The 25316-nt window shown below is 33.8% G+C and overlaps 1 protein-coding gene across 8 annotated transcripts in view; it reads left to right on the forward strand.

Annotated features, from left to right (window-relative positions):
• The window catches only part of CREB1 (cAMP responsive element binding protein 1), a 90710-nt gene that overhangs the window by 11625 nt on the left and 53769 nt on the right, over positions 1 to 25316 (forward strand). For 4 of the 8 annotated variants that reach the window (XR_013173017.1, XM_077154881.1, XM_077154880.1 and 1 more), the window contains exons 2-5: positions 7480 to 7601; positions 11006 to 11152; positions 11973 to 12014; positions 18886 to 18986. Coding sequence is in view for 7 of the 8 variants with exons in the window: in XM_077154881.1 (XP_077010996.1) it covers positions 7488 to 7601; positions 11006 to 11152; positions 11973 to 12014; positions 18886 to 18986 (404 nt within the window). In the remaining variant the exon portion in view is untranslated. Of the gene's footprint in view, positions 1 to 7479; positions 7602 to 11005; positions 11153 to 11972; positions 12015 to 14372; positions 14499 to 18885; positions 18987 to 25316 lie in introns of those variants that run through there. The other 4 variants (XM_077154882.1, XM_077154883.1, XM_077154884.1 and 1 more) reach the window with 3 other exon arrangements.

Raw genomic sequence — 25316 nt, forward strand, 5'->3', positions numbered from 1 at the left:
GTCCTAAAGTGAATTGAATTTGTCATAAAGTTGAGAATTAAAAAATAAACTAGTTACCAGAGACCAGGTTCAATTCCTGGTGCCTACCCATGCAAAAAAATAAAATAAAAAAATAAACTAGGAAGTGAGGGAGATGGCTTTATTTTTCATAAATTAGAACTAGAATGTTCAGGATCATAAGGATTGAAGCACTTTTTAAAAAATATTTTCATTGAGAAATCTTCACACATACACAGTCCATCCATAGTATACAATTCGTAGCCCACAGTATTATCACATAGTTTTGTATTCATGATCATTTTTAGAACATTTGCATCACTCCAGAAAAAGAAACGAAAAGAAAAAATTAAAAACTCATATATCCCATACTCCTTATCCCTTCTTCTCATTGACCGCCAATAGTGGATTGGGACACTCTTAAAACTTAAAATATTTTAGTAAAAAGAACAAAGTGAAAGCATGCAACATTCATTGTCTTACTATTGTTAGCGAAAGTGGTGACTTGTTTTCTTGCTTGATGAGGTATAATTTGCAATTTGATGAAGATATGTTTGTTTTAACTTAGTAGAGGCATTTTTTATATGGAAATAGTGCTGCCAGAAGTTTGCCCCTCCTTCTTTATAATTCTCTATAGGTGCTGAGTAAATGAACTTAAATGCTCACTTAATCAGTGAGGTTTTCAGTGGTCAGTTTGAAATACTGAAATTCCCCAAACATCCTTCCCAGGTTTATTTTCCTACACAGCTCTTATATCTAACTTGCTTACTTAATTTTCTCTTCTTTACCCTCACACACTAGAATTAAGCTCTATAAAAACAGTTTAAAAAAAAAATCTGTTTTGTTCATTGCTTTATCCCCAGTAGTTTGAACAGTACCCGACATATAACAAGTACTCAGATAATGATACTATAATAAAAGCATAACATATATAATGTAAATTGATAAAATTTAACACTTTATCGTTTGTGTTTAGAAGAGCAAATTATTCATTTGTGGTGAATATCCCCCTAGGATATATTGCTATGTAAAACAGAAGTAAAATCCGCTGCATTATAAAAATTCTTCACCTAATAATTGACTTTGAAACATCATTCTCATTTTCCCATTTTCCCCTAGCAGTTGCTGGTTACGTTGGAGTGACCACTGCTGGTCTACTTATTTCTCAAAGGCCTCCTTCGTTCATACCATTTCTCTTAGCAGAGAAATCACTGTCTTCCCTCAAATTTATCAATACTATATCCTTCCTTAATGCCTCTTTGAAATTCCATTATTCTTCTGACTTAAAATTTATGTTCTCTCCTTTTAATGTCATGAAAGCACTCATTTGGGACTTTATTGGGATGTTTGTCTCAACTACATTTTAAACTATCTCCTGTCTTTACTATGTAAAGGATACAAAAGTGATACAGCGCTTTTTATTAGGGGCTTAGATAAATTTCTTAAAGCTTTCTAAGATGGAAAGGAAAAAAAACTGCTTTATCCTTTTTGAAAATTAAGAAAAGGGACTATAAAACTATTTAGTAACTGTAACAATACTTATGAGCCGAGCAATGCAGTGAGACATAGTCCCCATGGTAAAGTGAGATGTACACAGAAATTTCAGTAGGTAATAGTTTGGTCTTGGCATTTTAGAAAACTATCGTTAATTATCTCAAGTTGTGTTGCATTTCATTATATATTTATATACTGTCTCCCAAGACCAAGAGACTAGGTGATCTACTCTTAGTCTCTCTTAAAATACTTCATTTACCATAAATATTTTATTATATGACATATAATTATGTTTGTGAACATCTTTTTATGATCTCAGTTCATAAGATCTTAGGATTTAAAGTTGGAAGAGATCTTTTAATCCATCCCTCTTGTTTCACAGTTGAGGAAACTGATAAAAAGTTTGAAGTACTTTGTTTAAGATCAACTGCCACTTGGTTCAGGACCAAATCTAGCGTTCTACCAAGTATCAGGCACTCTTTCCCTCCCATGTATCTACGACAGCATTCTTTATTTTTCTATAGATTGGGATAATAATACTACAGACCACAGGATCAATTCACTTTTTTTAAAACTTTTTTTTATTGTGAAAAATAACATATATAGAAAAAAACAATAAATTTCCAAGTACATTTTAACAAGTAGTTATACAATGGGTTTTAAAGTTTGGTATGGTTTACAGTTCCACGGTTTTTTCATTTTTTTTCTTGTAGCTGCTCAAAGACACTGGAGACCAAAAGAAATATCAGTATATTGATTCAGCATTCATGCTTATTTGTTAAATATGAACTTCTCTGTATAACTCCACCATCACTTTTGATCTTTCTTTCACTCTTTAGGGCCGTTTGGGCTATGGCCATTCTAACTTTTTCATGTGGGAAGGGGCTGTCAATAATGTGGGATAAGGGGATGAAATTAGCTGATGTTCTGGAAAGGCTGACCCCTCTGCATTTTAGGACTTAACTGGTCCAGGGACCTATCTGGAGGTTGTAGATTTCTAGAAAGTTACCCTAATGCATGGAAACTTTGTAGAATCTTTTGTAACACCCTAGGTTCTTTAGGATTGGCAGGAATGGTTTTGGTTGGGGGTTGGCAAGTTATATGATAGGTAGCAATGTCTAACTGAAGTTTGCATCATAGTGACTGCCTGAGTAGCCTCTCAACTCTAATTGGACTCTCAGCCATTGCTACGTTGTCACTTCTTTTCCCCCTTTTGGTCAGGGTGGCATTGATCCCATGGTGCCAGGGTCAGACTCATCCCTGGAGGTCATCTTCCACACCACCACGGAAATTTTCATCCCAGGATATCATGTCCCACATAGGGGGAGAACAATGGGTTCACTTGCAGAGTTGGGCTTAGAGAGAGCGAGGCCACATCTGAGCAACAAAAGAGGTCCTCCAGAGGTGACTCTTAGGCATATCTATAGGTAGGCTAAGCTTCTCTGCTACATACATAAGCTTCACAAGAGCAAGCCTCAAAATCAAGGGCTTGGCCTATTGATTTGTGTGTCCCTAATGTTCGATACAGTATCCAGGGTTTCCCCTGTGGCAAAGTTTAATAGTTCTATATTGTTTCTCCCATCCCTCAAGGGATTTTACCAATAATTTTTGCTTATCTGCTTAATATACTCTGGGATTTATCCAGGCATTACATTAAACTGTACAGGATTAAAGACTCATTCTTGTTCTAGGTCCCTTGTGTTTCGATTGTTTAAATGATCTGTCTAGACAGGTTGAGTAAGATTATTTGCTACAGAAAATTTAGGTTCTGGACAAAATAAACCTTTCTTCCTTTGGTTTCAAAGAGTAGGTGAAGTTCTGAAATATAGGTAGTGTCTTCCTTACCCCTGTATTCTGAATTACCTTAATCCTGACCTGATTGGCTTTGTTCTTACCTCTGAATGCCAGGTGATACATATATAAAACAGCCCCTTGAAATCCAGAAATAACAATTACCACTCCAGACTGTGACTGCTAAAAGAGTTTACAGCATAGGTCCCAATTTTCTTATAAATATGTTCTAAATGAGATCATACAGGAAGCAATTTACTTTCTACTTTTCATATCAAAAGGAAGACCTTTGAAGAACGTTATAGCAAAATGATGTATATCTTTGTGAATTAGATTTAAAAAATCAGTTTCTTTTAGGCACAACACGATTTTGTAATTTGTTACAAGTTCATAGTTTGCAAAGGTTTAGTTTTATGTTAATGCCCAAATCTTAAATACCAATCCCAAATAAAAACAATTTTAAAATTCAGAATTGTTGTGAAAGAACAGTAATTACAAGCTGTCAAACCAATACTGAATTTAAGTGATTTCTTAAGTTCATTCTATTTCTAATGTTCTAGGTCCAATGATAATGCACCATTCTCTTAATTCATATGTACCTAATATTTTTCTTACTTTATAGCGTTCTTCAAACTTTTTTTTATTCCTCCAAAAAATCATTGTTTAGTAAATTAGGAATCTCTCTAAACAACTTTGGAAATCAACAAGTTGGCCCTAATATCTAATCCTGTGTCTGTATGCTACACTGCTGTCCAGACTGATAGTAGACTTAGAATAAAACTGAAGAATATACATAGCATCTCTTCTTCCTACTTCTGGTGAGGATATAAACAAAAAAAAGAACAAAATTAATCCAGAATTAATGCACTCAATTTAAATGCTGGTTTAGTCTAGTTGGGAAACTGCTGTTTCTTTACCTTCAAGGTGAATATCGAAAGAAAAGTATGCGTTTTGGTTGAGTCAGTTTTCTTCTGAAGTAAATCATTCTTCCTTAAATAATTCTCACCTACACTTTGAGAAAGAAGCCTGACTTTTAGGATGAAAGACTATTTGCATTGTTGCCCAGATGGTTTATATCTACTCGAGTTATGTAAGTTAAAAAGACTGTCCTAAAAAAATAAAAATAAAAAAGATTGTCCTGTATACTGAAAAAAGAGGAGCTGTTTCATATAGGATTGGTAGGCTGTCTGAATGAAATGATCATAAAACATTAGCAGTTTATGTGGGAGACTCTACCTGTTGCATATAAAAAGAAAGAATATTATCTGGTTGGGAGAGAAGAAGAAAGAAAAAGTGCATTTCTATTATAAATGTGTCTTTATAGCTCTAGTTTCTGATCTTACCTAACAGTTTTGTTCCTGATAGTATATAGTTTATTCTCCAGAACAGAAAACTATAATGATGCCCTGTTCCTTAAGTAGTCTTGATGTGCTATAAATAAAAACAAAAGAAATATGATTTGTGCCTCAGATTACTTTTAATCAAATGGTGGAATGAAATTATATATGGATGACAGCATAGCTACAAAACGTTTGGTTTAGGGGTACAAGGGTAGTTCAGTGGTAGAATTCCTGCCTGACATGGGGAGACCCAGGTTCGATTCCCAGCTCATGCACTTCATAAACAAACAAGCAGAGAAACAAACTAAAAACCAAACAAAAACAAAAAAATTCAACAAATAGTGTTGCAATAAGGGGATACTCACATGGAAAAAGAATGAAATGTGACTCCGCCGTACAGCATACAAAGGGGAAAAAAGTTTGGAATAAAATTTTTGTGTGTATTCCATCTACAAAGGAGCTTTTATGTTACTTAATCTGTTTTTATCTTCATTCTAGTAAAAATGATGACTTAAGGGAGAAGATGGAGAAAAGTTTGCAGATTTCCACTTTTATTTAGCTTGACTCAGTCCTGTCCTTGATTGAATTCATTTACTTATAGTTATTGAGATTAGGTTTTTTGCTTTCACAAGGTGTTTTCTTCCAGATGAAAAATATGGACATTTTATTTAGAATAAACTGATTTGTGGTGGCGATTGCTTCCTGTTACATTTGATGTCTGTCTGAAACTTTTTAGTGTAAAAGAGCACAGATCTGAAGTGTACAACTTGGTGAATCATCACAAGTGGTAATAACCAAAGTTATTGGGTAATTTTTAGATGGTCATTTTTACTCTTTAGAAATACAGGGTAAACAGTTTAGGCAAAATTTAAACCAATATGGATAATTTCAAATAAAGAATGTGGAATTTGAAAACTTTGGGTAAACTGTTGTCTCAGAATCATAATTGAAATAAAGTTTTGGTTCTTTGCAAAAAAAAGTTATGTACGACTTCTAGTATTTTTTTTCAAGCTGTTCAAGTAATCCTGAATCCATGCTCACAGTAAAGAAATTTAAAAACAAGCATCGATACTAAAGTATTTGAAGAGTGAAAGTTGAAGTCATCAATCTTTCTAGTTCTACCAAATGCTATCTCCCTTCTTTAGAGCTACTGCTTACAGTTGAATATATAACCTTCTGTACCTTTTTCCATGCGTACACTTGTACAATTTGATTTACTTGTCTTTAACATAAATAAGGTCTATTTCACAGTATGTTCGGTGATGTGCCTTTTCACTCAGTTTGTCTTAGAAACCTTTGTGTATTGTTACATTATAGATTTGCATTGCTCTAATTTCTTTAATGGTCCTCCTAATGATGGATATTTGTTTCCTTCTCTCTCTCTTTTTTTTGGGGGGGAGCTATTCTACAATTAAAACCCTTGAATATGTATCTTTGTGAACTAGTCATTAATAAGAGTTTCTTATTGATTAGTGATTCTGTATTCTGGATGTTACTGTGTTGATTATATGTGGCAAGTATTTTCTGCTAGTGCACTTATATTTTTGGCTGTTATGTGAACATTTTAAAGAATAATATAGTCAAATCTGTGATCTTTTTCCTTTGCCATCTGTGTTTTCTGGATTCTGATAATTTCAAAATTATTTGTATAACAGATATTGTCACTTTCATTTTTAACTGTCACTTGTAAAACACTTTTCTGTTTATAGAATCTTGTGAATGATGACATGTATTATGCAAATACATTGTGATGACATGTAAAATCATGTAAGGGTCAGCAACAGTTTTGATTGTTTATCAATTTCAAGGTTACAAAATAAATGTAATAAATTCCAAAAAAACATTGGGATTTTTGTGTTATTCATGGAATCACTCTAAATATTCTCTTGTCATTTAACAAATGTGACAGATAAAATGCTAGACACTGGGTAAAAACGGGTGTATGTACACCAGAAAGAAGCAGTCCCTCTTCTTCTGAATTCCTTAGACAGGATTGCTTCCTCAGTTCAGAAATTTCCCAAACATCTATGTAGCTACTGCTACCTCAGAATTGCTGCCCGTTGACTTCTGCTGCCATCCAGTGCCAGATTACCCAACAAATGTGCTAAGTACTTAGCAAAGCGGGGTTCAAAAAGCAGACAGCAAGTCTTATTAGTTTATCCAAAATTTCAGAATTAAAAATCTGAAAAGGAGGTATTGTGTTTGTGTGTGTGTGTGTGTGTGTGTGTGTGTGTGTGTGTGTGTGTGTGTGTGTGTGTGTGTGGTGTTATACAGCATAAAGAAGGTGAGAAGTCAGAGCATGCTCTGCTTCAGTGTTCAGGGCCTCTCATTTGGCTGTGTGGCCACTTCATCTTTCTATCTTGATTACCCTGCAAGTTGGGGCTCTTGAAATTTGAGCTGATATTCTACCACCATTAATCGCCACAAAACTACATAAGAGTAGTTTATGATTCTCTGTTTTTTCCCCTCATGAAACTAATATGTCATAAACTCTGTCATCACCTCACTGACTGGAAAAATATTGTTTGTCCCTCCCCCATACATGGCCATCACACATGTTAGTAGAGGAGATTAATGGAGGAGAGGAGTCCCTTCTTATTTCTAAATAGTAATTATGCCTTTGGGAAGGAACAAGAAGGACAAAGTATGTATTTGTTTTTTAGAGGATTGTGACTTACAGCAAAATTTCCAACGAATTTGGACTAGTTTGGCAATAATCAGCTATATTTTAACTAGATTTCTAAGTGTATGTGGAATCTAACCACCACATACACCTGTTTATAACTTGAAATTTGCCTTTAAAATTACAAAAGAACAAAGCACTATAGTGCTGATAACACTCTTCTTATGATTATAGGTAACTAAATGACCATGGAATCTGGAGCAGAGAACCAGCAGAGTGGAGATGCAGCTGTAACAGAAGCTGAAAACCAACAAATGACAGTTCAAGCCCAGCCACAGATTGCTACATTAGCCCAGGTATAAATACACGTAAAAATTTCTCCAAGTTGTTTCTCTTCCAACAGGAGTATGTTTTAGAAAAGAGATTTTAATTTTTATTACAGAGATATAGAATGTGCAGAGATGTTCTTAGACTATCATAATTCTTGTTTACTTAGTATTAGCCTAAGTTTAGAAATGATAGTATCCTCTTGACAATTCTGTTGTGCAAATCAGTATTCCCTCTCTCCTGGCTTATGAGTTGGCCTTCTCAGGTCTTTCAAATTATTACCATTTGTCTACCTACCTTCCAACCTCCAAAGCTCTTACTTTTCCTACTCTGTTTTCAGCTCGTGTGATTAAATCAGTAAAATAAAAGAAATTTTGAGACATTTATGTAGAGGTTCAGGAGAGAATAAAATGTGCACATGTTCAGTTTGTCATCTTTATCAGGCAGCTCTCTATCAGTCAGTTTTTAAAAGGAGAGTGACATCATCAGATTTGAATTTTAAGAAATCTGATATGTTTCCATTTTTACATATTTTTTGTTCTTTATTCCCAATTACAGAGTTTATTCATTTGCCTATCCAATTTCCTTAACACCTGTATCATACATTTTGACATGATTTCTTCTCATAATTCTGATAAATGTTATTTTTTAAAAGTCAGTTTTTAAATACTAGAACAATAAAATAAAGTTGTCACACAAATCCAAGATGATATGGTTTGATCAATGAACAGGAAAAAGAAATTAAGCCTGACTAGTAAAGGAAGAAAATCAAATTCAAGCAATAATAAAATACCTTATTTTGCCTTTGAAATTTACAGAGATCTTTTTTTAATTAAAAAAATGTTTGTGTTGTGAGAATGTAAATTTTTATGGTTATAAGTAAAGAGGTAAAGAGGTATCATTGTAGTTTTGTTATAATCAAATCTGAAAGTCTAAATAATAATAAATTTAACAAATAAGTTGATTTTTATTATTGAATAGATATTAAAACAATTAGAGAAGGCTATTATTGGTATGGTAAAATTTATAATGTATTTTAAAGATAAGTAGGCTCCATAGTAGTATATTGTTAAAATTAAGTATATATGTGCTTTAAAAAACACCTGGAAGATATATAGCAAAAGTATTATAGTGATTAGCTCTGGATGGTAGGAATATGTAATTTTATTCTCCTTTATTTGCATGTGTATTTTATAAACTTATAATAAGAGGAGCCATTATAATAGATCAGAGTAGAAAATGGATGTTAGCTTATTATATTTATCCTAGAAAAGACTAACGAAGAAGACATAATTGCTTCAAATATTGAAAGAGCTTTTATATGGAAATGAAATGAGATATCCTGAATAACATTAAGGTAGTGGTTCTCAAACTTCAGTGTAGAGGGGAATATCCTTGAGTCCATCATAGATTTTGACTTTTCAAACAAGTACCATGTGTGATTCTAGTTTAGGCAGTTCATGGACCAAACTTGGAAAACCACTCCAGAATGGATAGAATTAAGAAAAACTTACAGTTAGTAGCCAGAGAGAAAATGATCAGTGAGGAGGTATGGAAGCTACAAGTCTTAACCTATGTACCAAAGACTCTTCCTTTAATTAGGAATCTTTCCCCCAAGCTTCAAAGTCAGATATTTAACAATCTGCTAGCATCTCTATGAATTCAGATGTCCTATGAATTTTACCATTTTCTACCTCCACCGCAGCCACCCAAAAGCTTCTCCTTAATTCTTTCATTGTCCGTTTCAGTTGATAGTAAATCATCTACCAGTTCTCACTCAAGTATGAAACATGTAGGAGAGATTCCTCTCACATCCTTTAACCTATCATTTGTAAAGCTCTGTCTCATCTGCCTCTTGAATTTTCATTAAATCGCTTCTCTCGTTCCCATCCCTAATACCACTACTGCCCCATTTCTGGCCTTCATCATCTCTCCTTGACTGCTGCATAGACTTTCTTGGTCTCCCCACCTCCAGTTTTTTCCTCCCCTAAAATATATATATCATATGGCCGTAAAAGTGGTTTATCACAAAACTCACCATGATATTCAGGAGTGAAAGACCTTGCATTGCCTTTCCCAATACCCTCAAAATAAAGTTCACATTCTTTAATGTGACATATACAAGGTTCTTCATGTTTAGCCCATCTGTCCCCTGCCTGCTTCTTTTATTTCATCTCTCCCCACTTCCTCCATCATAAAGTAGCATGCGTACTCTCCTTTAGTTCTGAAATACTTGTCTTCCCTCCCTGCCATACACAGGCCATACTGTTTCTCTTTGCTCACTTGTGACTACTACCTTCTCTGCTTGAAATTCTCCCTCTCTCACCTGCAAGTGATGATAATAACATGCCTAATTTGTATTCTTTGTTTTAATTCACATTTCTCCCTTCTCACCTCCCCTGCCTAGGTTGGGTTGAGTAGCTGTCTTCATTGTGTCCATTTTTCTCCTGAGTACACCTCTTTATTCCCCTGAAATGTATTTACTTTTATCTCTTTTTCCCCGTTCCTTCAACTTCGTCCCCTCAGTAAATTCCTTGAGGGCAGAGACCCATATCTTTTCATTTTTGTAGCTTCATTTCTAAAATTGTTATTAGCACACAGTCCCCATTTTACCAAGTGAGCAAATAAAAATTCCTGCCCCTGACTTTGTTCAAGCATAGGCAAAATACCATCTGGTATACATGTATGACTGAGTCACCCTTTTACCCTAGATATTGACTCTTGTTACATTTGTCTTCTTTGTGTCTTAGAAGAAAAAATGGTTTTCTTAGAATCTCTCAATTCGCCCCATTATTCCTTCAAGAGAAGAACAAATCCTTTAAGTATCAACTATTACCAGTTTAGAGTAATTAGTTTAAAAGACAAAACTGTGCTGAATATATTAAAGTGTAGATTTGCTCTAGACTTGGTAGGTCAATTTGGCTCAAGTTTTAGAACGCTAGTCGATAATATAATTAGTAGATTTAGAATATGGTTATTTAATACATGGTATTCTGAAAACTTTTTTGTTTCTTCAGGGCTAGCATATCTTTTGACCTTGGGTACTTTACTTAATCTTTAAGTAGTAGTTATTGCTGTCTCTAATTTGGAGATAATCGTTACTACCCAGTTTTCATAGATTTTCTTCAAAGAGCAAAAAGGAAATTGGTTATGAAAGCATGTGGGAAAATGTAAAGTACCATACAAATAAGTGGTATTACATGTTCAATATAAAAATATTCTTTTTTAAATATTTTGATAATTATAATAGTTGTTTGGGGGGAAGGGAGTTGGAGAGGGTTTTTTTAAGGACTGTTAAATGTAACTATTTCCTTTATACCAATGAAATACTTAAAGTCATCTTTTTGCTACTAAAAAGTTATTTCATTTTGAATATGAATATCCCTGAAGACATGTCTGTGATGGTAATTGCTTTCCATGTTTGACACCATAGGTATCTATGCCAGCAGCTCATGCAACATCATCTGCACCCACAGTAACTTTAGTACAGCTGCCCAATGGGCAGACAGTTCAAGTTCATGGAGTTATTCAGGCGGCCCAGCCATCAGTTATTCAGTCTCCACAGGTCCAGACAGTTCAGGTATGTGTGTAAAAAGTTCTACATCTACTTTCATAACTGTTGTTTATAGCCATCTCTCTCTCCTTTCATTAGTTATAAAAATGGGAACATATCTCTGTTATTTAATTTCATACTAAAGGAATATGCTGTATTTATATAGTGACCTATGTACAGAAACATATACATAAAAACAAACATATAAGAAAAAGACTTTAAGCTACAGAAGAAAAAGACTTAGTCAAGCCACAGAAGGATAACAATTTATTGGAAAAAATAGTTAAATTGTGGAATGAAGTGGAAGTGTTTGAGAGAGGCAGTGTAATGGGGATACTAGACACTAGTTAGAAATGAGAGAAAGTTACTGTGAAGCAGCAGCCAATATTTTGGATAAATGTACCAAAGTTAAGGAAAATTTATATACGAAAATAATAACTATTTATTTGTTAAACCTGCAATTGGAAAAAAATAAACCCTCATCAAAAGTTAATTATTATCATTTTCCCTAAGACATCATTTGAAGTTAGAGATTGCATAAAGCATTTTCTAAAACAACCAAGTTTAGGATTTTTAGTTAGACTATATAACTTTGAAGTAATGATATATTCATAAAGTGAATATGAGTATGTCCTATTCTTTAGAAAAATTGTGTTCATATTGAGTTAGATCCAAAGGAAAATACAGGTACAGTAGATATCTCAAAATGATTTCTTAATTGTAGGGAACCAGAGCAGGATAGATCTTTGCAGTTGAATCTTATTTAAAAAACAAAAGCAAAAAAACTTGAACATTCATTCAAGTAGGCCATAACCCCAGCCTCCCATTTCATATTTTTGCTTCACAGTCTTCCTGTAAGGACTTAAAAAGACTTTTCTCCGGAAATCAGGTGAGTCCTAGGTCCTAGATTTGGAGAGAACTATTATTAGAAAGGAAGGTGAGAAATTATTCCTTACATCTTTTTTCTTCTTCTCTACAAACATATTTCAAGATTGGAATAAAACTCTTAGGAAATCTTCTAGGTCTGCTTTACTACTCATTCACCTCTCAGTCTGCTGCTTAATTCCCCTATACTACACCCCACCTCTACCCCACCCCTGCAGATTGTAATCTGGCATTGCTCAAAACATGTTCAGAGATAGTACTCTCTGTCTCCTAAGGTAACCAATTTACAACTAGGGGTGATTGATAAAACATTTTTCCCTGTGGTGAACCAGAATATATATTTCTAAAACTTTTACCTGGTGATCCCAGTTCTATCTTCTGAAACTGGATTAGCAAGTCTAATTAATTCTCCATTGGGCCACATTCTCTTCCTCATCTCCACCCCCTTTCAGTTTAAAAAAAAAAAAGTTGCCAGACTAAATTGTGTATTCTTGTTTTTATTCAAGCATTTATTATATAACATAGCACTGATGCCTCTTCACCATGCTGGTTGTTTTCTTCTGGGAGATGCTGTTGTGTTTTCCTTGAGTATGTAGCCATACTGTTTGAAATACTCTAAATATCATCATTTATAGAGAAGAGAAGTGCTTCCCTGTACTGAAAGTATACAGTTAATGTTATCAAAGGAATATATTAGATTTTGTCAGCCATATTATGCTGTTGAGTTATTGAACGGCGGTTAGCCAGTCTACTCATTCTGTCCTTGTGCTTTTGGTTTGCTTGTATATGGGGAGTAGGAGTATGGGTGGGGGCGGAAGGGAGTAATGTTAACATGAAATCAACCAGCTGCATGAATTTCCATGCTGAAAGATACTGGTAAATAAATTTGTTACCAAATAGGAGACAGTATTGTCCAGTAAAGACCTAAGAATTTGCTATGTCTGTGCCTCAGTTTCTGTTTCATTGAATGCTACCTTAACATTCTCTTAAAGTTTTGCATACTCCATAATTACCTACCTATAGCCTCATCTTTATAATAGTGAAAAGAACTTGACTTGAGAGTTAGGAAACCTAGATTCTAGGCTCAGTTTGGGCATTGATAAGCCAGATGACTTTGAGCAGGTCAACTTTAACTTTTTCTTTTTCATTTATAGAAGGAAGTCTTTTTAAAAAAGAACACATAAAAACTTACCCACAAAAATGTGTTACAGTATCGATATTTAACTGTTGCTTATGTTCTTAATTTTTATTTTGAGGCAAAATAATTGTGGTATGTTATATGGCCCCTAACTTTATAGAAATATATATTCACTTTTTCAAGAACATTTTTCTGTTTAAGGTGAGCTATGCTTATAATAATACTAAGTGAATATATTTAAGAAAGAGAAGTTGGGGTTCTTGAAACTTAGATTCTGCAATTAAAGAGACAAATAGTGTTGTTGTTTTTTTAAGGCTTAAACCTATTAAATTCTAATGGTCATTCCAGCACGTTATCAGTGAATAATATTAATAACTAGGAAGTAGTTTACAATATCAGAAGAGGTGACCAAACACAGAGAGGAAAGTCCTTCAGAGTTGTAGATTGGAGAATATTAGTGTTCTAAACCATTGTTTCCAAAATATACAAGGTACATTTCTTTTGTTGTAACAATAAGGTATTAAAACTTCTATTTATATATAGTTTTTTAATCTGAAACTGTTAGGAACTAAGCTGTACTTAGTTTATTTTAGGTATTGCTTGACGATTTTGGTACCTGAACTTTATGTATGTCAGATCTCACAGATTATGTCAGTATTCCCCCTCCAAATAATGGAATTTACACAATGTGTGGAAGTTGACAGTGGCACCCACACTTTGCATTTATTAGTTTTGACCATATTTTAATAAAGTGCAATTTAAACTTGTCATATAAAAGATTTATGGGTTATGGTATCTTAATATACTAATTCCATAGACACATTTTAATCACATGCTATGTACCAGACATTGTTCTTGGTATTAGAGTAGGCAGTAATGAACAAAATATACTATCTGTTCTCATTGGAAATCACATTTGACTAAAGAGGGACAGTGAAGAAATAAAATTTGTCTAGACTTTCTTGACAGTTCTTTGATGCACAAAAGTGTTTAATTTTGAGGAGTTCCCATTTATCTATTTCTTTCTTCAGTGCTCATGCTTTGGGTGTAAAATCTGGGAGGCTGCCTCCTATTGCAAGTTTTATGAGACATTTCCCTACATTTTCTTCTAAAAGTTTTATGGTCTTAGCGCTAATGTTTAAGTCTTTGATCCATTTTGAGTTGATTTTTGTATGGGGTGTGAGATATGGATCCTCTTTCATTCTTTTGCATGTGGATGTCCAGTTCTCCAAGCACCATTAATGAAGGGGCTGCTCTGTCCCAGATTGCACCATTTATTGAAGAGGCTGCTCTGCCCCAGATGTTCTATCCATTGATGAGACCGGGGAATTGAAGTCTCCAAGTATTATGGTAGAGGTGTCTATTTCTCCCTTCAGTTTTGTCAGTGTTTGCCTTATGTATTTTGGAATACTATGGCTTGATTCTCTCATTTGAATGAGATATCTAAAGATTAGAGGAGTATATTCCAAGAAAGCCTAATAGCTTCTGGGATGACATCTTCATGGAAATAATATCACCGATAAACAACTGGAATTTTCCAGCCTACATTCTAGTTTCTATAACAGGATACTGAAAGCATTATGTTTGCAGGAACTTTAGCATGATCTGGTGTATGGTAGATTTCCTCTGAAGAATTCGCAGTAATCCATAGAAGATTCTTTAAGGTTGGGAGATCTTATCTATTAGTATATTCCTTAGGTAGTTAAAAAATTTGTCTAGTAATGCTAAATACTGGGAAGATGATTAAAGCAAGGTGAAGAGATAGAGAAGCATGTGGAGGAAAAGGTGTTTTATTTCATACAGGTTTACCAGGGAACAGGGGTAAATAGAGAACAGAAGTCACTGAAGGAATTTAAGCAATGCAGATTATCTGGAAGAACATCTCGGTAGAAGGAAAAGCATTCCACATGCTCAGAGGTGAGAGAATGTTTGGCATATCAAGGCATAACACAAAAAAGATGTTGCTGAAATAGAGTAAGCAAGGGAGAGAGTGGTTAATGAAATTTTCTCTAGTCATCCAGTACTTCGTAATGTAATGGGAAACAACAATAAAAATATTTTGTACCACATAGAGAGTCAGTAATTATCATACAGCAAAGTATTTAAGAATTGTCTAGTTTAAAGATGACTTCTTCTTCTGTTATGTAAGAGAAGTGTTTTAAAGTTTCTGATCTTTTAATGATGGCTAGCAGGGAGGGAGGGGCATATTTACCTAACAGATATTTTTAAGAAAAGAAATCCATTTGAACCATCCTGTTCGGGAGAAAGTGACGTTTTTACCATGTATGAGGGTGTGATGCTCTTTGAAAGAAACTTGTGCTGTGGAGAGAACATTTAGAAAAAAGAGGTTTGGAAATGTTCCTGTGTTGGGATATTTTTTTTTTATTGTAAACAATATGTTTGTCACCTCTCAAAACTTAAATCTGCACCCATTAAATACCCTAGAAATGAAATTTTCTGAACTATTCAGAAGTCTTCCAGAGTTTCAGTAGGTGTTGAACTTATTGTTGAAAATTTGAAGCTGTAACACCTTCCTATTAACGTGCAATAACTGACTGATAGCCCAGAAACAGAAATTGACTAGGTAAATCTCATTTAGAAGTGTGTGTAATTGGTATATGAAAATGAAAAGTGATTATCTTATTTAGTAAACCCAGCTAAAAAGGGACTTACTTTTATATCTGCAGATCATTGTGAGGTCTCTTTCAACTATAGCACTTATAAAATTACATTTTAAAAAACCTTAGCTTAGAACTAGATTTTTAAATTACTGTTATAAAGTATTAAATGAGCATTTTTAATGAAGTGTATTAAATCGCAACATTCTCACTATTAGTAAAAAATTAAATGATTTATAAATCTTTAAGAACTTAAAAATAAATTTTATATTTATCTTATCTGTACCCAGGGAAAGTATAAATTTCCAAGGGACCATGTATAGGTTTGGAAAACATCCAAAATTACTATTGCTTTGATTTGAGTCTGGTCCTTATATAGTTTATTTTGAAAGTTCAAGTAATCTTAGTGTGGGGCCAGAGAGAAGGAGTCTGCCTTAAAACAACAGGAAGTGTGGGTTTTAAACAAACAAGAAAATGTTAAGAAATTTACTTCTAAAACTTTCTGTATACAAGTGACAATTTGGCTGTTTGAATATTCCTTGACTTACAAGTGACCAGCTCCTATTTAAGGAGCTCATGTCAGGAAGATGAGGAAAGGCAGCAGGAATTAGAGACCAGAGGAAAGGAATCTATCATTGAATGTGATGATAGTCTGTGATTCATGTAATTGGAATAAAATTTTTCAGATAGTTATTTTTAATAATATGTATGTTAATCTGTACATGTATTGTAAACTATAATAATTGCTATTTATTAAAAGACTTTTAACATGATTTTATTGACTTTAGAAATGTGGGTCCAGTGTGTGAGGGTGTGTTTTCAGTTAATCCATAGGAATTGGCTTTGTAGTTCCTGGTTCTTCTGGAGTCTATCCCCCAAAAAGGGAATGTTGCACTTGTGATGTGGTACTGAATACTTCTAAATTCCCTTTATGTTTAAAAAGTTATAATCACTACATAGTGATTAATTCCTTCTTTCTAAATTAACAATATCTTTTAGACCATAGAAGGGGAACCTTTATTTCTATGAAAAGCCATAAATCCCCTGAGGGTTTTTTGGGGGTGTGGGGGGTGTGGGGGGTGGTGAGTGGTGGTGGTGGGAATCAGAAACCACATATATAAAAAAGAAATGTAGGGTGCACAGGTGATTCAGTGGTAGAATGCTCACCTTCCATGCGGGAGACCCAGGTTCATTTCCCGGACCCCAAAAAAGAAATGTAAACTTATTTCATTTTGAAACTGTCTTGTGGGTGAGTAGTTTATTTAGCATGTTAAAGAATTCTTGTTTTAATGAGTTTCAGTGTGGGAGGGTTATGTTCTCTGTTCCTAAGTCACTATACATCTTTAAAGGAAGGTTGTAAGGATGGGGAATTTTATGAGAGTCAAGCAAAGAGGGCAAGGAAGAAAGAACAACAGAGAAACTAAGTAGGTTCCAAGTGGATTATCAGTGAAGGTAAACAACGCTTGTTTCTGTTCATTTTGAGTCTGGTCTTACTACTCCTTGCAATTCTGACCCTCTTCTATAGTCTTTTCACAGTTCCTGAACTGCTCTATGTTTTTGAGAAAGTCTGCAGAAACTATATGCTGAGTGGGTTGGCCACAGCAGCGGCTGATTAGTGGGAAATTGTTCTGTATATTGCTTTGGCAATAACTAGAGCATTATTACTCTGTAGAAATTCACAGACTAAATTCAGCCTTCCTCATCTTTCCTTCGGTCATTTCTGGATTCATTTTTAGATCTTTAAGACTATACTTCTTATACTTTAAAGTATAAGTATAAAGTATAAAGTTTGTATCAGGTATATTACTTTATTGTAAGTTTATTTTGCAAAATATTAATTGATTTATGTAGTTCATCCTAAAGTGAACATGAATATCACAAAACCCTGTCAAAATGAGTGATAGCTCTCCAGAACCCCAGTCTTCAAACCACATACAGAGTGCTTTCATAATATCCCAAGTTACTCCAAATTTGTATTTCTTACCACTATTTCATAAATGTTGTTGTAGAGTTAACCTTTGCAGACTCTCTTGCTTTAGTTAAATCTAATTCTCTCTCTGACAGCATCATATGCACCTAGTTCAGAAATGAGCGTGAGTCTTCTGATTAGACTAGAGAAACTTGGCAGTTTAAATTTGAGAGACAAGCATGCCTAGGTGAGTGAACTTCCAGTCTAGAAATGAACTAAAGATGCTCCTGGATTGCTGCTTCTTGGCAAAACTGATTTGAAACAGGAACTACTAAGGTTTGGGTACTGATTAGGAGATCTTAAACACATACCAAGTATTAACATGGCTCCACTATTTCTTAGCTTTCTGCCTAGGGTGAGTTACTTAACCGCTTTGTGCCTTAGTTTTTCCCCATTTATAAAAACGGTATAATAGTAATACCTATCTGATACTTAATGTTACTGCACTAAGTTATGAAATACGTGTTTTAGCATAATACCTGGCATATAATAACCTCTCAGTAAATGCTAGTTGCTGTTATTATCCCATCTAAAATCTCTGTTTACTTATCTTCACTATTTTCTAGTCCAGAGATACTGTCCAGAAAAGCACAATTCTTTACCTTGAAGTTTTGCTTAATAAAAATTGTAGTATGCCAACTTCAAAACTTATCTATCTGAGATGATCTTATCTGTATATAGTAAATACATTCACAGCTGTTTATACAGTAGTCAAAGGAAAATATATAATCACTATATAGACTTATGACTAAATATTTAATTATTAGTTCTTTCCCTCATGTCAAAGACTATATTTTAATTTGTAGTTCTGTTCTAATAACTGAAAGGAAATAACTGACAAATAATATTGATACATTCAGGATTAATTACAGTGAATCCTGAAAGAAATTTGACTGAATTTGACTATCACAAAATTTGGTATTGACAAAATATTTTTAGGTTCTCTGCCTGTCTTTTGTAGACTGTAAAGTAAGTAAAGGAGAAAGGATTGTAATTGGTATGGTTGTCTCCCATAAAAACAGATTTTTTTCTTACTGAAGCAAGTATACGATTTATATATGCCCTTTTATATTTGACTTTTTCTTAAAATATGTGAAAATGTTATGGAACTAAATTTGATTATCCAGATAAAGTTTTTCTTCATTTTCAGATTTCTACTATTGCAGAAAGTGAAGACTCACAGGAGTCAGTGGATAGTGTAACAGATTCCCAAAAACGAAGAGAGATTCTTTCAAGGAGGCCATCTTACAGGTATGGAAGTTAATAGTTTAAAGAATTTAGAATTACAAACGCGGAGGAAATGCAGTTCCCAGATAAAGAGACTAGAAGACCAATTAACTTCTTAGGCAGTACCTTATAGCCCACTTTCTTCATCTTGAGTTACTTCTCAAATAAGTTGAATGGAATGAAAGCACATCTTACTCTGAATAATAGTCTTTATAAACACTTTTTTTTCTTTTTCTCTTTTTTGTAGGTTATGCTGGTTGCTACGTTTCTGTTAAAAAGTTTGGAATTTATTTGATAAAATTATACACTTAGCAGTTAGCTGGTTAATAATTGTCTCAGGGTGATGGTTTGCTGACATTTCTTCAGATTTTGGGGACCTTACTATAGTTTTTGCATTCACTGTAGAAGTTATCTAGTCCTTGCATCGCCTCTGAGCTGAACCCAAAACATTTTTTTATATGTAGAAGTTGTCTACACATTAAATATCCCCAGGAAATGCAGTTCCAACAAGTCTCCTGGATAAACTTACTTCAAAATTTAATAAACCTTAAACTTACAATCTTCCTTGTTATTCGCCTAAATTATTTCTATTTTGTACATTTCTAGAAGTTTTTCAACGGAGTGATTGACTTTTTTCTGTATACCTGCTTACTAAGCTAACCCTTTTCTCTCCTCACAATTAAAGTAATGATCCTGCCTGCCCATGCAAAAAAAAAAAAACTTAACGATACTAAATTAATATCAATAAATTGACATTGAGATCTTATGAAATTTTGTTACTGGATATTCTGTATACATTTATACTCCTAATTTCTTTAGTTTTGTTTTAAATAGATTAAGTGGTGATTTTAACTTTGAAGTATATGTCACAGAAGTATATTACACTTTGAATCCTGAAACAGTTCCAACCAAGTACTATAAAACAAGCTGCATGAGTTCTCTATATTTTTAAATATAGAAATTCTAAATTCCAGGCAGATCTTAGCTATGAGCTCTAAAACATAAATTTTTTTTTTATGTTGAAAAAATTTCCATCTTTTTGCCTTAAATTGCTTGTAACCTGAATTCTTGCAATGGTTATTTAAGCAATACCTTAATATAAAAGTGAACAATCCCACAAGACCACAAATATGTAGAGAAAGGGCTGCTTTCATGAAAAATAATGGTATCTTTGCCTACAGTCTGGGCAAAATGGCATTGTATACCATTTTAATTTATGAATTCCCGAAACTTAGCCTCTATCTCTTGATTTTAGCAAATTATTTAAATAAGAAATGTTATTATGAAATGCTTGTGAGAGTGGAAATATGGGGATTAATTGATAATACAAGATGAATTTTTATTAGAACTGATCAGCTTGATAGTGATCAGTTTATATCAAGAGGAAGTCGTTGAAGGGCTCTTCATTTGGGCTCATCTGGCTTGGTATTTTTACCAGCAACTTAGCTTATCAAATGTATAAATGATAGAAACTTACAGGATGTGTTCGCTGATGAAAGGGAAAATAAGTATTTTGAAAGATCATAGCAACCAAGAGGAGTAGACTAAAACAAATAGGATGAAATGTGCAGATGATGGGATGTGGCTATCAAAAAAGCCAATGCAGTAAGGCTACACTGGTAAACCTAATATCCGGATTGTGGGGGTGGGGGGGGGGGAATTAATCCGTTTGCTCAGATCATGTCTGAAACATACTTTAAAGGGAAATTGAACGGTATCTAGGGGAGAAGACTGAAATGATTTGGAGCAACAATTAGAGAACCTGAAAGAGCAGACTAAGACTGATCACTCATTTAATATGTTTGGATTGTTGCATAAAAGAAGTAGATTTATTTGCAGATTTTGAGTAGTAGCCTTTGAACTTTTTGACCACAGTCCATAATAAGAAATACATTTTTACATTTTGACTCTACATGTATACACACACACACACACACACACACACACATATATAAATAAATATATATATATAAATATGGGCACCTGAGAAACAAGTTACACAAAGCAATACTTACCCTTATCAAGTGTGGTGTTCTCAGATATTTTTAATTTGTTGTGTCATATTAGTTAGAATGCATATGTTTTTATGGCCTACATTTGGTTGTAACTTCAGTTTGAAAAACTGCTCTGGAGAAAATGCTACTCAAAATGTGGTCTGTAGTATCTGGTTAGAAATGCACATATCTGCCCCACTCCATGTCTACTGAACTAGAACTCTGGGCATGGAACCCAGGAATTTGTTTTAACATACTCTTTGAGAATTTCATTTGCATGCTAAAGTTAGAGAAGCAGTACTCTAAAGTAGTGCTCCCTAAAGTGTGTGATCTGCAGACTGGCTGCCAGTCCACAAACTATTTAAAATAATTATGTTTAGTATCCTCAAAGAATTGTTAAAGAGAAAAAAGCGTCCTTACAATAAACATAGTAGTTTGCTAAACAAGAACAAGCAGGGATAAATAAGAACCAGTGAGAAATCCAGGAAATGAGAAATACACTCACTGGAATTTGAAAAAAAAAAAAAAAAAAGAGGGATTTTATTATTAGATAATAAGTAGCTGATGAGAGAATTGGTAAACTGGAAGGACTGGGGGATGGCAGAAGTAACTCAGAATTCAGAACAGAAACAGGTAGAAAACCTAAAAGGTGAAAAGTCATGGAAAATAGAATAAGATGCTCTCTAATAGAAGTATTTCTAGAGTTTCCTTAGAGTGAAATTGGGGGAAAGGAAATATTTAGAGATAATAACTAAATGTTTTCTGCAATTGAAAGAAGGACTTATTATTTAAAAGCCCATCGAGTACTTAGCAGAACAAAATTGGTTTCTAATTCTCAACTAGGAAAAAAAAAATAGTAAAATTGCAGAACCTCTAATATGAAAAGAAACTTAAAAGCAGCCAGAACAATACCTTTAAAGGAATAATTTGTGGATTGACAGTATACTTTTTATCAGCAACAATGGATTCTTGAATCATGTCTTTGAAGATCTGAGGGTAACTATTGACTTAGTATTCTATCATTCAAGAATGTGATGGTTTTAAAATATGGTCCCAAGTTCTTTGACATTCATCTTTGAATATGGGCAGGCTGCAGCCATTAGAATAAAGTAAAAATAACGTTATTTGACTTAAAAGACTAGATCACAAAAAGCTAGGCAGCATCAACCATGTTCTGTGCAACACTAGCTTTTGGAGTTCTAGAAGATGTCCAGTTTCCCTGAGGCTGCCATGCTAGAGATGCCATGTGTAGACACTCCAGTTGACAACTGCAGCTGAACCCAGCCATTCCTGCCAAGGCACTTAATTTGAGGGAAACCATTTTGGACCCTCCCAGATCAACCGGAACAGTAGCTGAATATCGCCAAATGGCTTGTCAACACCACAAGCAACTGAAGACTCACCCATCAAACTCTGCCAGAATTCTTAGCCTAAGAAATCATGAGATAATAAAAAACAGTTGTTTTAAGGCACAGACATTTGGAGTAGTGTGCAATACAGCAGTCGATAACCTAGACAAAGTAAAGTTAAAATAAAGACATTTTCAGAAGTAAAAATCTGAAAAAAATTTAGTACCTGAGAATTCTTGCTAGAAAAACTAATAATAATAAAGCATGAATTAATCCAGAAGAAGTAGGTTACAAATACATCAATAAAATATTTTACAGAAGTAATCACTAAAGATAAAATCAAATATAACACATTTTTTTTTGTCTCTGTGAATCAAGCTAGAGCTAATATTTTGGAAACACATAATTGAACACAGAAGAACAGTTTAGGCGAAGGATTGAAACAGTCTGTTATTTGTCTTGGTCAAGAGGATGGAGGTATTGATTTTAAACATGCAGAAATATGAAAGCAAAAAGTTAGGGATCACTATTAAAAGAAAGATGTACCAAAAAAAAAAAAAAAAGACAGTAGTAGAAAAAAGGGATAAAGCAAATGCATACTAGCTGAAGACAGGCAAAAATTTGGGGAAAAAAGATAGAAAAGGGGGAAAATAAGCACAAAGATATGTGGTGGTTTAGTTTTCCAGGCTGCTCAAGCAAATACCATGCAAAGGGATGACTTAAACAATAGTAATTTAATGACTTAAGTGTTTCGAGGCCAGGAAAAAGTCCTAATCAAGACATCATTAAGACTGAGCTTTTTCCCAAAGACTTTGGCATTCTGGGGTTGGCTGCTGAGAATCCTTTGCCCTTAGGTCCTCTGTCACATGGTAGTGCACATGACAGCCCCTCCTGGCCTCTCTGTTCTCTTCCAGGTTCTGTTGAATTTGACCTTCTTACCTCTGTGCCTTTCTCTCTGTGTGTCTGAATTTTATTCCACTTATGAAGACCTCCAATAATAGGATTAAGACCTATCCTGATTGGGGTGGGCCCCATTACCACCTTAATGGAGGTAAACCTCATCAAAAGGTCCTCCTTACAATGGGTTCACATCTGCAGGAGTGGATTAAGTTTAAGAAATGTTTTTCTGGGGGTATTTACAACTCCAAACCAATAATATATCAATATCATATAAATTAAACATTTTCAGTTGGATAGACTCCAGATTAAGTTAAAACAAAATCAAGTAACTTCTGTCGATACCATAGAGAATCAGCAAATTACCCAAACAAACCCTGGAAGAATTCTAATCCAGAAAAACAAAAGAAATAATGCTATTTTCTAGGAGATATACATGGAAAGAGTATTGAATATAAAGAAATGATATGTCTCTGACATACATCAGTTTCAGAAATCACATGATCTTACAGATTATAAGGGGTGTAAAGATTGAATGACATCATTAACAAAAATTGTCTCAAAAAGAAAAATACATATATTTTAAACATGAAACATTTATAAAATTTAACCATGTATTAGATCTCAGGTGGATCACTACAGAGTCCACATAATTGATAAATTGAACACATTCTGTGACTACACAGTTGAATAAGAAATAAACAATAAAAGATTGAGAGTGAGGACAACATCCATACTGTGAAACTCAACAGCTCACTTTTTAAATAACTCAAGAGTTAAAGCACAAGGGTGCATGGGTAGTTCAGTGGCAGAATGCTCAACTTCCATGCAGGAGACCTGGATTCAATTCCCAGACCATGCACCACCACCACCACCACCCTCCCAAAAAAAGAGTTAAAGCACAAATACTTGGACTTGAATGATAACGAAAGTACTACAGATTGGAACTGGAGTATGTAACTGAGAGGGTCCTTAGAAGTAGATTTATAGCCTGAAATACATTTGTTAGCACATAGATTGAAAAATAAATTAGCGAAGCATTTAATTTACAATCCTAGAAAACTCTTAACTCAGGAAACTAAGAACAGGATAAACTCATAGAAAATGGAAGTACAGAAATAATAACAATAAAACTATATATATTTATCAAATAAAGAATTTTAAATACAAATATTAATAAAACCAAAAAGTGGTTCTTTGAAAATTCAAACATAATAGAATTCTGATGAGACCGAGCAAGAAAAAGAAACATGTTTTTCTTTAAATATTTATAAAATTCCAATCATCAATGTTAGAAGATTATCAAAAGATGAAGACCTTTATTTGAAATTCCTTTTTCATGATAGAATTTGATGTAGGAGCAGAAGAAATTCATTCTTCACTTCTGAACTCGGTTCCAATAATCCATTCTTTTCCAATAATGAACGCAAATGTGTGGAGGCACAAAAAACAACTTACATATACTGCCATTTATTTTTGCACAAAAATAAAGAAATCATTTTTTATATCAAAATATACATGAATTTCAAAATTCAGAATTGATCAGTGATTTACCTCTAATTACTGTTGTTCTTTGAAAAAAATTATTTAAAAAATTTTTGGTGATTTGAAAATGTCAAATGCTTACTGATTTTAAAAAACTTTATTGTAATTTTATTTCAAGAGTAAAGCTCTAAGAATAATACGAAGAATTGCCATGTCACATTTATTCATATTTTCCAAACATTAGTATTTTACCACATTTCTTTATCATTCTTTTTTCTCTCTGTCCAGTATAGATTTACATATACTTTTTTTGCTGCGTGCATTTTTTTAGGGGTGTGGGGGGAAGCAGAGTGCATGGGCCAGGAATCGAACCTGGACCTCCCACATGGCAGGTGAGAATTCCCCCACTGAACTACCTGCACTCCTGCATGCATTAATTGGTGAAAACTCTTTTCATCAAAAAATTACTATTTGAAAATTTACAGCTATGCATATATAAATATAAATACAACAGTTGCTTTTTATTTGCTTTCATTTTCAAGTAAGCAATGCATTCATATCTACTATAATTGGTTAGTTTTGTGTGCTGGCAAAGAACAAAATGGCTACTTCTTTTCTGAATAATACAG

The sequence above is a fragment of the Tamandua tetradactyla genome, chromosome 3 (assembly GCF_023851605.1).
Source record: "Tamandua tetradactyla isolate mTamTet1 chromosome 3, mTamTet1.pri, whole genome shotgun sequence".
Classification (NCBI taxonomy): domain Eukaryota; kingdom Metazoa; phylum Chordata; class Mammalia; order Pilosa; family Myrmecophagidae; genus Tamandua; species Tamandua tetradactyla.